Below are 15505 nucleotides of genomic sequence, written 5' to 3'. Positions count from 1 at the left end.
GGAGGAGGGAGACAGCTTCCAGTAGAGAGGGCTTAACCGATCCATGATTGAACTCTCTGGCTGTGTCTCGCTGCTGTAATGTGGCCTGGGGCAGGGTGGGGCAGGGCACAAGTAATACAAATAAGATAAGAACACCAGACCTGTTTTCTAACATTAAATATATTAAAATATCCTGAGGTGTCTTAAGAAAGAGACAAAACGCGTTTTACCCTGATTATTTACATTTAAATGGTGTAACTCGATCCTTTTTCTGGGAACAAGAGAGAAAAATGGAAAACAGTTCATGACCTGCTCTTCTTTTAAGAAATTCGCTCTGTGACTGTTTTTCTTTGTGCTTTCCGTCTCCACTAAACGAATCAGTTTATTCTTGCTCTAGTATAAACATTTTACATGTCAACAGGATTCAAATACAATGGATAAACCTAACAAGATGAGGAAAGCACAATTTTAATGTGGCGTCATATTTTCCCACTAGCGCTGTCCCATACTGCAAATTTTGGTACGATCCAATACCAAGTAAATACACAGCCAGTATTGCCGATACCATTACCGATACTTTTAACCAATAAAGGCAGCTCGTGTAGGGCAGAGCAGTGTGGCATAATGTAAGAGTTGAATCATAGATTTGCCAAATTCTCCACACGTTTTAATGATCACCAAATCACTGATTTTGAACTTTCCACAATAACGCGTTAACACAACAATAACACAACTTTAAGCTTTTTATGTATTTTGAAGACCTGGCCGTTGCTGAAATTTGCTCTAGGCTATAAATAAAATAGATGCGACAGTCAACACAAAGGTTGAGACATTTTTCATAGCGCATGTTTGAAGCATGTTTTCTTTAAAAAAAAGAGAGAGAGAATAGAAACAAAATATCCATCCTGTTGCGGCAGTATCAATCTGATGCCAGTATCAGTGTTGGTATCGATACTATCATTATTTGGATAAATCCTCCCACCTCATTAATTAAGTCAAGCCCTTTTACTTATTTTACTTCCGATCATTTTACTGCGCAGTCTCTCTGAAACCTGCTTCTCCATTATGTACATGGACACTGCTGTATGCCTAATCCCACACAAACCATCCTTCTGGAGTCAGAGGTCAACAGCCAGTAAAATCGTATTCATCCACAGCTGAAAATAGTCCACAACACGAGCGCAATTTACACCTGTTAGAGTAATGTTTGCAAAAAGTTGTCTGTTTATTAGTTTTTTTTTTAAACGTGAGTTTTATTTTGAAAAATTAGAAAATAACACAACACTGGTTCTCTGTGCAGAGCTTATCCACGCAGTGAATTATGACTCAGAGCAGAAGTTACGCGAGGTGTGATGAAGCGACAACAAAAATACTCCCGCTTCAAAAAGGAGCTGGAGCAGGATCAGTCGGCTGCTTTTACTTCTTTTAGCACTCTAAAATTGGCGCAGTTGCAAAACAAAAACAAGCTTTAATCATCTGTGTAGCAGAGCTGTGCTCTTTCAGTCTCTGATCTGCGTGTGTGTGTTTGTGTGTATACACAACAGTAGCATCATGGAGGAATGGGACATCCCACAGATGAAGCGCGAAGTGGAAAGCCTTCAGTATCAGCTGGCAATCAACAGAGAGAAATCTTCCATCACTGTCACTGAGTGAGTCCACCTGCTGCACACACACACACACTCGTTCCCTCTCTGTTCAGTACAGCGTGTGACCCGTTGCTGACCGTACGACTCTCTCTTTCTTTTATCTTTTTTTGTAGGCTGGTGAAATGGATCGAGGGATGTGTTTGTGAAGATCCATTTTTGAATCCGGAGCTCATGAGAGCCAATCCCTGGGTGGAGAAGGGCAAGTGTGTGATTCTCTAGCGGTCACACACACACACACACATATATATATAAATATATACGCACACACGCACACACACACAATCACGGATGCATACAAACTGAAGGATGACGCACTGCACTAACTCACATGCTCGCTCACACACACGATCAGTGCTATCACCGCTTTTCTCTGAATGCTTTCTGTGGAGACGAGCGTATGTGTGAGTGTGCAGCACCGAGTAGCTTTCTAGAGGTTTGTTTTGATGAACAGCACCTTTTTATTGGCTCTTTACACTGTCAATCCAAATAAAGACTGTTTTGAATTTAACACGCATTGATTAAGATTCTTTCATATGATACAACAACAAGTGCAGCTGACAATGAGACAGTAGCGTGTGTGCGCGTGTGTGCGCGTGTGTGTGCGCGTGTGTGTGCGCGCGCTACAGCAGATCTCTGATGTAAACATTTCGTCTGACAGCGTTGGACATGCCCTCATTAAACCGGAACCACACGTCACTGTTGCCCACTGCTGTCCCCATAGATAGATCTGCTCTCTTCTCACCTGCGGAGACACAAACAGGCTTTGAGTGCACTCATTCGGGTCCAAGTATTTTCATATTTGATTAAGCTGGTGACTTTTTTCACAATGAATTAAAAAGTTCATACTTCAATTAATATAAATTTTCCAGTCCAAGTTTCTTAAACCAAAGGGTTTTCTGTCATTTCAGCTCAAACCAATGACTTTCACATCAATAAATCCCACAACAGAGCCGATGCTGATCTGTGTAACTAGTTTAGCTCCAGTTTCACACTAAGGGTGAATTCTTTTTTTTTTCCTTTTTTTTTTGGATGGAGGACTTGAGGAGGTGGAAATAAGTTATGAACATCATCAGCCTTCAACTTCCAGTGGAAAATTTGCAGTTAGGCAACAACACTGTTCATTTACAGTTTATTTTGAACTTGTTCTGTTAGCTCTACTTTTGGCCTCCTTCTCCTGAGGAGCTAAATGCTAACTACTTGCTAACAGTGGTGACTTCCAGTGAAAACAGCCGCCTGCTGCAGTGTAAAAACGACACTATGAGAGCAGTGAGGCTGAAGCCGCAAGTACAATAAAAATCTGATCCATCGGCGTAAATATCTGTGTATCTGTGGCTCAACATAAAGCTCTGTAAAGACGATGAAAGCTGCAGACTGATAATCATTTAATCCATACCATCCTTTCACTCTCACACTGTTGTCACATTATTGCATAATTCAACTATGCACCCATCTAAAGTACTGATGCATACCGCTGACGCCACCAGATCCAAATTAGTGCTTCTCAGTCCTCTCCACAAACCGATCCAATCAAAAGAAAAGTCTGGGAAGCATTACAGAGGATGTGGAGCTGTGCCTGTTTTAGTAAATAAATCCTGCTTTGACCTACAAATGACCACAGGTCTGCGTTTCCACCCTGATTACACTGCTCATCAATGCCCCTGATGGTGTGGCTTCAGGAGGGTTAGTGCTTTTAATGGGACTTTTTGGTCATACGGTAAATAAGACATGCACAGAGACATGTTACGGGTCCTGAGCTAACGATGATGCACTTTTCCAGAACTGCAGGAGGGGTGGAGATTTAATGTATTCAAACAGCAGTCACAGTTGCCTCCACTGACTCAAAAGCACCAGCAGGCTCAGAAATGACCTTGAAGAGTTTTATTAGCATCCAAGGGCTACAACTGCTACATCTCAGGAAAATGTAGTAAACTGATTTTGAGGAATGCTGGACACTATTATTAATGTACATTTTAGGAAATAAATATTAAGTATGTTTGTTCTATTGGCTGATGCATAAATATAAGGATTGCATAGTAGCAAAGTAGTTTATTTGGCTAACAGAGATCTGATAATAAATGCAAGTGGTAACAGTGCTGGCAGTCCAGCAGCTCTGCCTGCAGACTGCAACAAAAACGCTTAATTACCAAAGTTACATAACACACATTAGTTGTTACCTCTGGCGCGTGTGGACCTGATGTGCTTCGAGGCATTAAGTATTAAAAAAAAATCAGAGCAGCCTGTGTTTTCCACATTTGAGATAAATGAAGTCAGGTACCTGTGTCTGATGACGGCTGTGGTCTCTGGGGTTTAGGGGCAACAGCTCGACCAAAGAAATCCACCTCAGGCTGCAGGACGCAAACACAACAACAAAGTGATGAGAAGGATGAAGTTAAACAGGAAGTTTCAAACGCTTTGTCCTCAATAACGAGGTCAATATCAGTGAACAATCGCACACACACTCTCTCTCTCATTAGCCTAATTTCCCAGTTGTCTCCATCGGGGACTGTGACCCAGTGGCTTCTTATTAGCCTCATTCCTGCCCTCTAGAGGGAACTATTATAACTCATCTAGGCTCAGTGCAGACAGGCTGCTCCACTCTGGCTCCACCAGCAGGCACCAACTAACACCCACATGTGTGAGGAGCACAGTGACCACACCCTGAACACACAGTAGAGTCTATAACAGTAAACATGTTACCGGCAGTGGAAACTTGAGCTTTGTGTTTTTTTCTTTTGTGCAGTGCTGCGAAAAACTAAGCACACCTCATGACTCAGTAACTTTAGCAGCAATATTGAGGTTGAAGGCATTCAGAGGAGTTTGCATGACTCAGTGACTACAAGGTGACCATTTCCTATGGTTGTAAAACCACCCCAAACCATCACCCCTCCACCACCATGCTTAACAGCTGGTGTGAGGTATTTGTGCCAATATATTGCGTTTGGTTTCAGCCAGAAATACGTTGTTCTTCCTAATAGACAACGTTTCACCATGAAAGTGTGCCAAATGATAATCTGAGGAATTAAAGAATAAACCCAGCGGATTATTTCAGATTTTTTTTAATGACAACATCACCAAAACAAAAGGCAAACATGTTGTGCAGCTAATGTGGACCAATCAGAAATTAGAGAAAATTTAAGATCAGTTTTGAACAAATAAACGAAGCCTGTATGTGGTTTATAAAGCTTTCTCCTACGGTAGTGCTTCTCCTCCCCCCCGGTGTCAGCTGGTATACACTCCCACCCCCATGAACTGTATCAAAGGTTAAGAGGGGGCACTTTCAAGTTAAAAAATAACAAATAAATTATTTAAATAAAAGAAAAAAATAAGTGTTTTTTCTGTGTTCAGGCCAAAAATAACAACTACAAATCAGACCATATTATCAGGCAGTGTTGGTCCAGAGCAGCAGTGATTTTCCAGCAGCTAACAGCGTGTCAAAGTGTTTGTGCGCCTCACCCTGCTCTCCACTGTGGTCTGCTTGACGATGTTCTCCAGCCTCTGCTGGTGGTTCCTGCTTGCTTTAGGACCGGCGCTCTTTTTGTCCTCCGCTTTCTGCGTCACACAGACACGGCGCATTACAAACACGTCACGTTAATTAGCACGCGCGGGGCCAGGTGCTACGCGTGCCCGAGTCTCACCGGTGCTGGGTTTCGCAGCAGCATCAGTTGCTCGGCCCTCCTCATCTTCTCCTGCTCCATCTCTCTGCTGATGGTTTGTTTGGCCTGGTACGTCAGCTGGCGGCGCGGAGGCAGGCCTGGAAACCTCACCACCTCCTCGACGCGCCTGGAAACCCGCAGTAAACACAAACAAACGAGACGCTCGTTGTTTACACGCAGTAAACACAAATGCACTTGTGATGCAACTGACACTCGGCTGAACCCTGTTAGATGACGAACAATAACAAAAAGCTTCCACTTCTGGTGCCGTGGTTGTTGTTTTGGTTTTTCCCCCCCAGAATAAAACCCAGAATCTCTCATTCTCTAAAACTTTAATCCTCTTACTGCTGATCTCCAACTCAATCCACACACACACACACTCTCACTCACAGCCCTGTGGACCAATAAATACAATAAAAGCAGTCACACGGTTCAGTCGGCTATTTATTGTGGAATAGCGTTATGTCAACCGTGTTATCATTAGCATCTACATCTGCAGATATCATCTTTAACATCTGAATCCACACAATTCAACAGCAGTTCTGTAACGAACAATAAAAATGAACAACACTGGTTAAACTTCATATTACTAAAATCTTTTAGGACATATTAGGGATTTATAAGGACACACAGTCTTCTGCATGAAAGCAGACATCAGTTCTAGGGTTTATTTTAAATGACCTCTCCTCATCTTTCCCACTCTTCTTCCCTGCACATCTCCTCCTGCTCACAGCGTCCGACATGACCAATCACCAACTGCGGCCAAAAAGAGAGCAGTCCAATCAAATAATCTTGTCCTGCCTGAGCGCATCCGCTGTTTGTGATGTTAAATGTTTAGATCCACGGCTGCACTCTGTGCCTTTTATGCGTGAGATATCAGAGAGTGGAGTTGTGGTGCGCTTGAGAGGGCAGGTACAGAAAGGTGTAGATCAGCAGCAGCAGCAGCAGAGCCAGCACTAGAGGCAGGCCCCAGTCGTTGGTGACCAGCACTTCGTCACAGCGAGCCTGTAGAAAGGAGCCGTCCTGGGCGTCCCGCTGCTCCTCCACACGGGCCGGCATGGCTGAGGTAACAAGCTGGTTATCCCATTCTAACTGCAGCAGGCGCCGGCATCCTCAGAATCACAAAAATGAGGGTGAACATTAAGTAAAAGTCTCTCAAGTTAAAAATGCTCTTTTTCTTCTTTTATCCTTTCATTCCTCGACCTTTCAAAAGGCCACCTCGTCACTTACTGCCTACTAACCTAACTTAAACCCGCCCCTCCTTCCATCCTCTCCTCCATTCACCTGCATCCAACGGTGAGGCTTTACTGCTTGCTACCCTGCTTCAACCACGACCATCACACACACACACACACGCCCACCAGGTGTTAAGGGGATTAATCTCTTAAGCCTCCATGCAGAGAACCACAGTGTGGACAAGAGCAGTGACCTTCAACACCCCTCAAACACACATCAGCTCTGCATGAGTCCAGTGTACAGTGGAGTCCAGCCAAGTGTGCGTACGTGTGCGTGTACTCACGGCTCCAGCACGTAGGTGTACTGTCCCTCTGGAGTGCGGTCCTGCCTGTAAGAGAGATTGTATGCCAGCATGGTGTCGATCAGCTCACGCATCTGCTCCTTCTCTCTGCTGCTGAACAGCTGTGGATTCACCTGAAAGAAGAATAAGAAACTTTGATATCATGACCCACCCACATCTATCTATGCAGACACAGAGGCTAAAACCTGGCATTTCAGGTCCTACATGTACAATGCTTTTTGTCAAATTTAATGTTTGATGTGCAAAATTTAGGTTTATAAGATCTGCACCATAAAACCATAGATTTGTTTAAAAAAAAAAAAGGCATCATCATATTTGCATTCTGCACATTTTGCACAGTTTTGGAGTTTGGGCTGAACATACAGGCATGTACTAAGGTTACAATGTAAGCTTTTACATACGGGCCGTAGTTTGGGACAGATGATGTCGAGAAGCAAGGTGAGGATATCGAGGGTCAGGCTGAGCTGACTGATCCTCGCTCTGATGCTTGCTGGGGTGTCGGCCAACATGGTGGACAGAGCGTTCTTGCAGCTGAGGAGCCGGGAGGAGGCCTGGACGGGACACAATAGTGACTGATCAGCAATGATGCCTTAAAAAAACCCCAAACAAAAACGTGTTCTTCTCCTTTTATCACTTTTCCTTCGCACTGCTACACAGGTGTGTGTAGGAGAGTCGTACCTCGTGCTGGCTGTGGGGATAGCTGATGCGGGGCACGTTCGTGTGGGCAAACAGGAAGTGAAATGTGATGGAAAGGAAGGGCAGGTATTTCATCAGAGAGAAGTTCTGCCCGTGCAGAATCACGTGGCTCAGCTTGTCTGAGAAGGCCAGCCAATCCAGCGCCTCGCACGTGCTCTGGAGGTTTGGGTCCCTCACACGCATGGACAGATAATTATCATACAGACCCTGAGGAAAAGAGATGTAACGCAACATTACAAAGTGAACCATGAACTACTTTATATTCTGGAAACTTCCACATGAGTCAGTGCTCCTCCTCAGCTTTTCTGTACTGCTAATATTAAGCACGGTTAAAGTTTCAAACATTGAGGTCAGTGTGAGTTAAGAAATGCCTGTGAGCCAAAAACTCAGAAGCCCCACCCACCTGCTTTTCAAACCTTCTGTTTATGACAAGCAACCAATCAGAAGAGAGTCGGTTTAAAGGTGCAAGAGTTAAAGAAGCTCGTTTCAGACAACCGATGAGCTGAGGAGCGGCGTGAGGGCCCGATATAAGATAACAAGCAATTTGAAATGAGCAGAGCAGGTCCCATAGAGTTTCCTGTATTACCTGAGAAACCTTTTCATATTCTCCACTAGACGAAGCCAGATGCAAGATGTGCTGGAACCTGTGAGCTCCACTTCCCGAACCCGGTCCGTCCTCAAACCCCTCACCGACACGTTTCCTGAAAATAATGAATATTTATCAGTAATTTGCAACATATGGTCCTCTACACACCTCAAACACCTGCTGTACCTTTTATTTGTGCCAAAGATTTAACATTATCTTATGACTGTTTACGATGGTCTGGCGGTCGTTTGTTTTTCAGGCAATTCAGTTTTATTTATATAACACCAGCCACCTCAAGGTGCTTTATATTGTAAGGTAGAGACCCTGCAATCACATGACCGCCTGTGAGTAAGCACTTGGCAAGAGTGGGAAGGAAAAACTCCCTTTTAGCAGGAAGAAACCTCTGGCAGAATCAGGCTCAGGGAGGGAAAAGAAAAGACACAGTGACTCGTTTCAAGGCTTCCTACGACTTTCACCTGCTTCAACTGAAGACTTTAAAAGACATTTTAATACTAAGCTCAGTTCATATGCGCTACGATTATCTTCAAGGTTTATCTATTTATTTAGTGATATTTGCATAATTTTCACACACATAGGTGTGAATCGTCCTCTCTCTCTCTGTGTTAGCCATGTGACAGACTGCTGGCCTGTCTCGGGGAACTCGCCGTACCGTTTTGTACGTGGTAACTGGAAGATTTCCTGCCACAGATGGAACAAGCCTTTGTTCTGGTCCTTCTGCCCCACAGAGATGCTCTGAATCGTCTTGCTGTCCAGCTGCTTGACGCCACGACTATGAAGGAACTGGACAGAAGCACAAACACATGTTTACACCGAATTCTTCACACTGGCTGTGCATCTGCCGGGCTTTCCTTCTCAGCCGCGCCACCCACCTGCAGCGTGTTGATGCAGGACCGGATGTCGTTGTCGGTCTTCTCGCACAGTGACATCAGGGTGCCCGTGTCTGCCTTCAGCCCCTGGCGGAGTGAGATCTGCAAACAGCGATTTCGTTTAAACAAGGATCAGCAGCGCGTGTCGAGATGTGTGCGTGCATCTGTGACTATGCTGACCTCTGCCAGTCTCTGTGCCAGGCGGGAAGGCTGAGTCTGTGGGAAAGCCAGGAGGAAAGCCTGCTGCCTGAGAGGCCGGAGAGCTGGGACATAACTTAAAAAGAAACAGATGACTTTAAAACGATAAAGAAGTAAAAAGAAAGTAAAAACAAATAACAGGTATTCACAGTTCCCACTCTGCTGTTAATGCCACAGTTTCTCTTACAGGTCGTTACAGATGCAGATGATTGGTCGCAGTAAGATGGACTCCCTCTTCTTCTTCTTCTTCGCCGTCTCCGCGCCAGCCTCACTCCCGTGTCCGTCTTTCCTGTTCAGAACTGCCAGCAGTATGTTGATGGCGGCCTGCGGAGCACATCAAAGGGCAAAGCATTAAGAACGGCTGCGGTCAATTAGCTGCTCTTTACCAATTTAAAGCAGGAGTGTACCGCAGGTGCTCCGTCAATCTCATCGATAATGAGGCAGTTCGGCCTCTCATTGGCTCCCAAAACGGACTTCATCTGTGTCGCTGTGTCGATGCGTTTCTGGAACACCTCGGCGCTGCGATCGTCACTGCACAAACATCAACAACGCCAAGTGAGGTTGTGAAGGAGGATGATGACAGTAAACCTGCCGTCTCCATGATTTACTGCCACTATCTGCTCACTTATTATTATTGTGCCTAACCTGGCATTGATTTCAACCACGTTGTACCCAGCATGCTTTGCAATGACATGAGCCAGGGTGGTCTTCCCCAAACCTGGAGGACCGGATAGCAACGCCACCTGGAGAGAGGCCAAAATAAATCACACCGTGTCTAAAAGCCAGGTAATCAAATGCAAACAGATGTGACAGATGTGCAGCTTTTAGACCTTAAATTTGGGTCGTTTGTACTGGTCCAGTTCTGCCTCCAGCAGCTCCTCGGTCACCTCAACCTTGCTCTTGAAGCGATTTTGATTCTGATTTCCTTGATTGGGTTTAAATGCTTTCTGATTGGCAGCCTGTCTGTCGGATCGGGCAGGGCGGGACTTCCTCTCTCTTCCAAACACTACGGTGTCCCACAGCTTCAGCCACTTGAGCAGACAGCGGTTGGTGAACTGAACGACACAAGACGCGCCACATCAACAAGCCGCCTCCACAAAGACTTTAGAATAAGCCTTCCTCCATAAAGTCACACAGAAACACTGCACATCACTTACATCGTCGCTGAGCAGCTCCGTGTAGTGACGCGGTGAAAATCTGTCCACCCACAACCGAGATGCTCGGCCCTCTGTGTCCTCTGGATCCTCGTTTTCTTCATCTTCTGGGTTTTCAGACTCAACTAACGCGTCGTTTACACTGCTGGAATGCGACATAAACACAAAAACGCAGTTAAAACTCCTGCTCGTGTATGTAAACTCAGTCTTGATGTGTCTCAAAAGAATGAGATTGTGGATATTAGAGGGAAATGAGCTTCTTCCAACAGGTGGCTTGATGCTCCCTTAGAGATGGGGTGAGGAGTTCAGTTGTACAGGTCAAAGCAGAGTGGTTACTCCTCCGCATCAAAAGGAGCCTGTTGATGTGGTTTGGGTATATCAGACTGAGAGAAGACCTCGGACCAGAGCCAGGACAGGCTGGAGAAATGATGTCTCTTGGTTTCCCCCCAGGCAAGCTGGAAGAGGTGGCTGGGGAGACCGATACTCCCGTGCCCCAGATAAGCGGCAGATAATGGATGGATGGATCACACAGCACTTATTCTGTGCACTTCAACCACTCCATCTACCCCATATCACACGACCCATATAGAATCACAAACTACATAACGTGCTTGTGTTTGGACTGTGGGAGAAAGGCTGAGGAAACCCACTCAGGGACATCAGGTGGGATGTAAACCAAGAACTTGCTGTGAGGCGACACCGCTAACCACTCCACCACTCACGCCATCTTATCAGTCTCAGCTGATGTTTTCTGTTTTTGTTATTTTACAACCAGCCCAGTCTGTGTCCTCTTTTGAGCCCCACATGAGTATGTTGATGTCTGTGAGTGAAACAGGAAGTGAGTTACCTGGCTAACAGCTCTGTAAGACGCTGCGATTCCTCCACAACCTGTTGGTGGCGCTGCAAGATTTCAAAGGAACATGAGACATTGATGTGACTTTACAATAATTGTATGTTCTGCTATTAATGTAATCTACAGCGCCTACATTATATCACACATTTTCAAATGAATTATATTTATAGGCTTTTGTCACACTGGAAATCTAAACGCTCTTATTCTTAGATCTTCCATAACGAGACGAGCAGATGAAAAGTCCCTCTATTACATGCTGTAGCTATGAGAGCTGTACATGTAGAAAAACTGCTAAGTAAGCTACTCTTCTATATCTCCCAGTCCTTCAACTTAGCCCCTGTTGTGCAGAATAAAAAAGTTAACGATGACAAAGTGAAGCAGAGCGTTAAAAAGCATGAAAGCTGTCCACTGAAGCTGCGCTTTGTGTTCTTCATTCATGCTTCTTTGAGCTTTGAGGAAAGCTGATGCTGCGACAACTGAATATGTGAAGATTATTTCTTGGGTTTCTTCATCTTCTTATTAGCATTTAGCCATTAGATTAACACAGAACACTAGCCAATCAGAGTTAGGGTCGGGACTTCGTGGTCTCTGTAAGTAGCGTGATGATGAGATTTCTTAATTTGCTTTTAAGTTTATACTTTAAGCACATCTAAGGTCATCTTTGAGGTCAATATTAATTCTATTAATAGATTTCAATATAAATCCACTTTTTTTTAAATGAACACAATTTTAGTGGATAAAAAATATTCTTGGTAGATGCATTTTTTAACACTGGGTGCAGGGAAGGTAATGAGTCACTCACCCTGTCTGCTTCTTGCTCTCTCAGCAGTCCTATGGGCACTGCCAGCAGCCCCAGTCCACCCTGGGAGTTTGGTACTATTCTGGAGTCTGCTGTCTGAAGAGACACATGGAAATGTAGAGAGAAATAGAAATATTAACCAAACTCTGGAAGCTGCAGCTGCTGCACATGCTGCCTGTGCGACATTCAGCCTCACGGATAAATAACCGGGGGGCGTTTAACCTTTGTCTCTGCGTTCTCTTTCTGTCTGAGGTACACCCGATTCCCAGACGAGTCCGTCACGCTGATGTAGTCTCCCTCTAAAGGAGGTCGCTTCAGCACACGCAGGGATGCCGGCGCCGCTGTGGGAGGTCGCTGTGGAGTCAGTGGAATCTCAGCAAAGCCGCTGATATCCAGCACAGCAGGGGTAGAGCTGGAACACAAAACATGTTCAGAAGACTCAGATTTATATTAAAGGCTGAAATCACGCTTTTGTACAAGTATGATTTTAAAATAACTGTATCGTGCAGGTTATTGTTATGCCCATCTCCACGTACAACAATCCCATCAAGGACAAAAACAGAAACTGCTTAAATATGATGGAAAAAAGACGACTGCATTCAGCACCAGCTACATCTGCTCCTCAGGCACCTGTGCGCCGCTGTGCCCCCAGCAATACTCACCACTTTGCTTCAAATGACTGTCATGTATTGTTTTTAAGTGCATCTTACTTGTGTGTGAGTTTCTGCATTAAAATGTATTTCCGCTAGAAATGTTTGGGATTTTTAGGAACATCTTTTTGCTCCGGTATCAATTGAAAGAGATGCAGATGAATGTTAATATAATACATGTCTATTATTGATCTCAATACAATAGTTCAATAAAATCGCCACAATATAACAAAGCAAATGAGCTCAATAAGTAAAAATCAAGGTAAAAATAAAACATAAATAAATAAAACACATTGAAGGTGTCTCTGAGTAAAACAGGTCAAATTCAATGATGCTAAACAAATCATTTAAAAAAACTACCTGATGGCGTGAGAGGGCTCATAGTGCTCTGGAGAGGATGGCGGTGTGATGTCATCACTCAGTGAAGGGACTTTGCTCTCTTGAACTTGTGCTGCGTTGAACAGTCGCTTGACCACACCGACGTCCTGCTTCTGTCGCTTTGCCTTTGGAGCTGGAAGAGGCAGGCTTAGATTAAAGCTGCAAATTAGACAGGTGTAAAATACAGGTGCACCCCGAGGGTGAACTCACTGATGGGCTGATCGTCCAGCAGGTGCTCTATATCCGAGATGTCGTCTCCTGGACCCTGACTGTGGCGTTTCCCCGGCTTGCAAGTTTCTTCTACGATGTTAAAGCACACATAAAATCATACATTAATTACTTCCTGGAGACTTAACCCTAACTTTATCTATCTTAACTTTATCACCACCATCCTCCTGAGCCTGACCGATTTGCTATCAGACCAGTATGGCTGTTTGCTGATCAGCTGACAAATGAAGAGGATGAAGAAGTGGGAGAAACACCCTTCAACCATGTTATAGGTGCTGAAGTTGCAAAGTCTGTCCTCAGAGGGCGCTCTGCAACTTCCCTGTTCCCAGCATGTTTATATAGCCACAAACAGCCAGCTGAGCAGTCCGTCTTTATTGGGTCACGGGGGTTTGAGACAGAGCGCACTCACATGTACAATTTAAAATGAACCAAACTGCATGTCTTTGGACTTTGTCAACCAGTTCTCGTGTTATCGCATTTCAGAATTTATTTTATATTCTACTCTGGTTTATAAACGTAACAATACATACAAATAATACAGTTTGACAAAGGGTTAGGTATTGTATATAGCTATGAATAAGTATGAATTAATGATGTCAGAATCACAAACAACTGTACCACTGTGTGGTAAATGATTACTTTAAACTCTTCTCATTAATATGGGGAATTATTAATAATGGAGCAGATTACATACATCTTCTGATGTGTGGAGCCTGTTTCATCAGAATAGACAAAGGACTAAACAAAGAATTTAGTTATAAGTCTTATTCAAATACCACATAGTATGTATAATCATGGAGTCCACACACCCTTTGAGGGAATAATAAACCAAACAGAGACAAAAGTCAGCATTTGCTTGGATGTATAGTCCTGAACAGAACAGCACCATCAGTGAGGTGTCAGAGGGGTCCGAATTAGTTTTGCTGGATGATGATAACGTTAACTTCACTTGATTTATCTGGTGTTGCTAGTCCGGTTTCCTCTGCAGTTATCTGCTGGTGTAGGAGCATCTGAAACTGTGACACCAAGAAACTGAATAGGCTGACTGGGAAGGCCAAGGCTGTGCTGGGGAGTCACTGGTCTGGCTGAAATGACCAAAATGCATAAGAAAAAGAGCATTCAGGCCCCTTTTTTCCTTCGTTTTTCATAGCATAGCTTCAACAAAGTGATGGAAACATTCCTTAGAGATTTTGGTCCATATTGACATGAAAGCATCGCAGTTGCTGCAGATTTGTCAGCTGTAGATCGATGATGAGAATCTCGTGTTCCACCACAAGCTAATGGATTGCAGAGAGGCCATTCGAATGCAGAGAACTCGCTGTCATGTTCAAGAAACCGGCTTGAGAGCATCTGTGCTTTTGTGGTAATTGTGTTATCTTGCCAGGAGCAGACATCAGATGATGTGCATACCATAGTCATAAAGGGATGGACATGGTCAGCAACAACACTCAGATTCTCTGTGGTGTTTAAATTATACTCAGAAGTATGCCAAGAAAATATACCACACTACATTTCACATTCACCAGCCTTAATCATGGATGGATCTATGTTTGTCTATGTTTATGAGTAAAGTCTGGCCCTATAATTTGAACACAGCAACTGAAGTCACAGCAGAGAACATTTTTCCAGTCTTCTACTCTCCAGTTATGATGAGCCCGTGTGAAGTGCAGCCTCATTTTCCCGTTATTAGTTCACAGAAGTGAAGTCTGCTGTAGCACATCTGCATCGAGGTTTGATGCAGATCTGCAGAGATTCTCTTCTGCATACCTTGTTGTAATAACAATAATACAAATAACAACTTATCTCCCTATCAGCTCAGAGCAGTCGGCCCCTTCTCCTCTGACCTCTGGCATCAAAAAGGCACAGAGAAAACTGCCACTGGGTATTTTCTCTTTTTGGGCCATTCTCTGTAAACCCTAAATATGGCTGTGCAGGAAATCCCCAGTAGATCAGCAGTTTCTGGAATACATGACCGCGTTTACATGTCTAAATGCATTCAATTGATACGACGTGACTAGCTGGTTAGATATGTGTGTTCACATATCTACACATATACTGTATATTAATAATATTTTTTACTTTTATAAAGTCACAGCTACACATATCTAGATGTGTGCGTTCACATATCTACTAGGGGTGCAACGATATTCGTATCGATATTGAACCGTTCGATACAGTGCTTTCGGTTCGGTACGCATATGTATCGAACAATACAACATTTGTAATTTATTTTATCAACTTTCCTTCTGATGATGCTGTCT

At 44.1% G+C, this 15505-nt stretch overlaps 2 protein-coding genes across 4 annotated transcripts in view; one reads left to right on the top strand and one right to left on the bottom strand.

Moving 5' to 3' along the window:
- Positions 1-713: 713 nt before the first annotated feature.
- Positions 714-15505, bottom strand: part of chtf18 (CTF18, chromosome transmission fidelity factor 18 homolog (S. cerevisiae)) — a 16920-nt gene continuing 2128 nt past the window's right edge. The window contains exons 2-22 of one of the 3 annotated variants that reach the window (XM_005929284.2): positions 13227-13316; positions 12999-13149; positions 12211-12400; positions 11992-12084; positions 11184-11236; positions 10340-10481; positions 10013-10237; positions 9828-9925; positions 9590-9713; positions 9370-9506; positions 9165-9258; positions 8988-9086; positions 8768-8898; positions 8098-8212; positions 7494-7718; positions 7217-7366; positions 6798-6928; positions 5261-5405; positions 5079-5174; positions 3901-3970; positions 714-2367 (exon numbers count right to left, since the gene is read on the bottom strand). In XM_005929284.2, the coding sequence (XP_005929346.1) occupies positions 2246-2367; positions 3901-3970; positions 5079-5174; positions 5261-5405; positions 6798-6928; positions 7217-7366; positions 7494-7718; positions 8098-8212; positions 8768-8898; positions 8988-9086; positions 9165-9258; positions 9370-9506; positions 9590-9713; positions 9828-9925; positions 10013-10237; positions 10340-10481; positions 11184-11236; positions 11992-12084; positions 12211-12400; positions 12999-13149; positions 13227-13316 (2681 nt within the window). In that variant the 3' untranslated portion in view covers positions 714-2245. The other 2 variants (XM_005929287.2, XM_042223869.1) reach the window with 2 other exon arrangements.
- On the top strand, positions 1530-2133 carry LOC102313979 (guanine nucleotide-binding protein G(I)/G(S)/G(O) subunit gamma-13). The gene is made up of 2 exons (XM_005929289.3): positions 1530-1628; positions 1739-2133. Exons 1-2 carry the CDS (start codon positions 1531-1533, stop codon positions 1842-1844), a joined length of 204 nt encoding a protein of 67 aa, XP_005929351.1. The 5' UTR covers position 1530; the 3' UTR covers positions 1845-2133.

This window comes from Haplochromis burtoni, unplaced genomic scaffold, assembly GCF_018398535.1.
Source record: "Haplochromis burtoni strain Fernald_Lab_line unplaced genomic scaffold, NCSU_Asbu1 Contig_122, whole genome shotgun sequence".
Lineage (NCBI taxonomy): Eukaryota > Metazoa > Chordata > Actinopteri > Cichliformes > Cichlidae > Haplochromis > Haplochromis burtoni.
This window is presented reverse-complemented; position numbering and strand designations above follow the sequence as displayed.

What these genes read in the sequence shown, in the direction of transcription:
- LOC102313979 (XM_005929289.3), top strand. Translation starts at nt 1,531, where the DNA reads ATGGAGGAATGGGACATCCCACAGATGAAGCGCGAAGTGGAAAGCCTT. An exon ending in TCTTCCATCACTGTCACTGA is followed by an intron (nt 1,629 to 1,738) that starts GTGAGTCCACCT and finishes CTTTTTTTGTAG; the next exon opens with GCTGGTGAAATGGATCGAGG.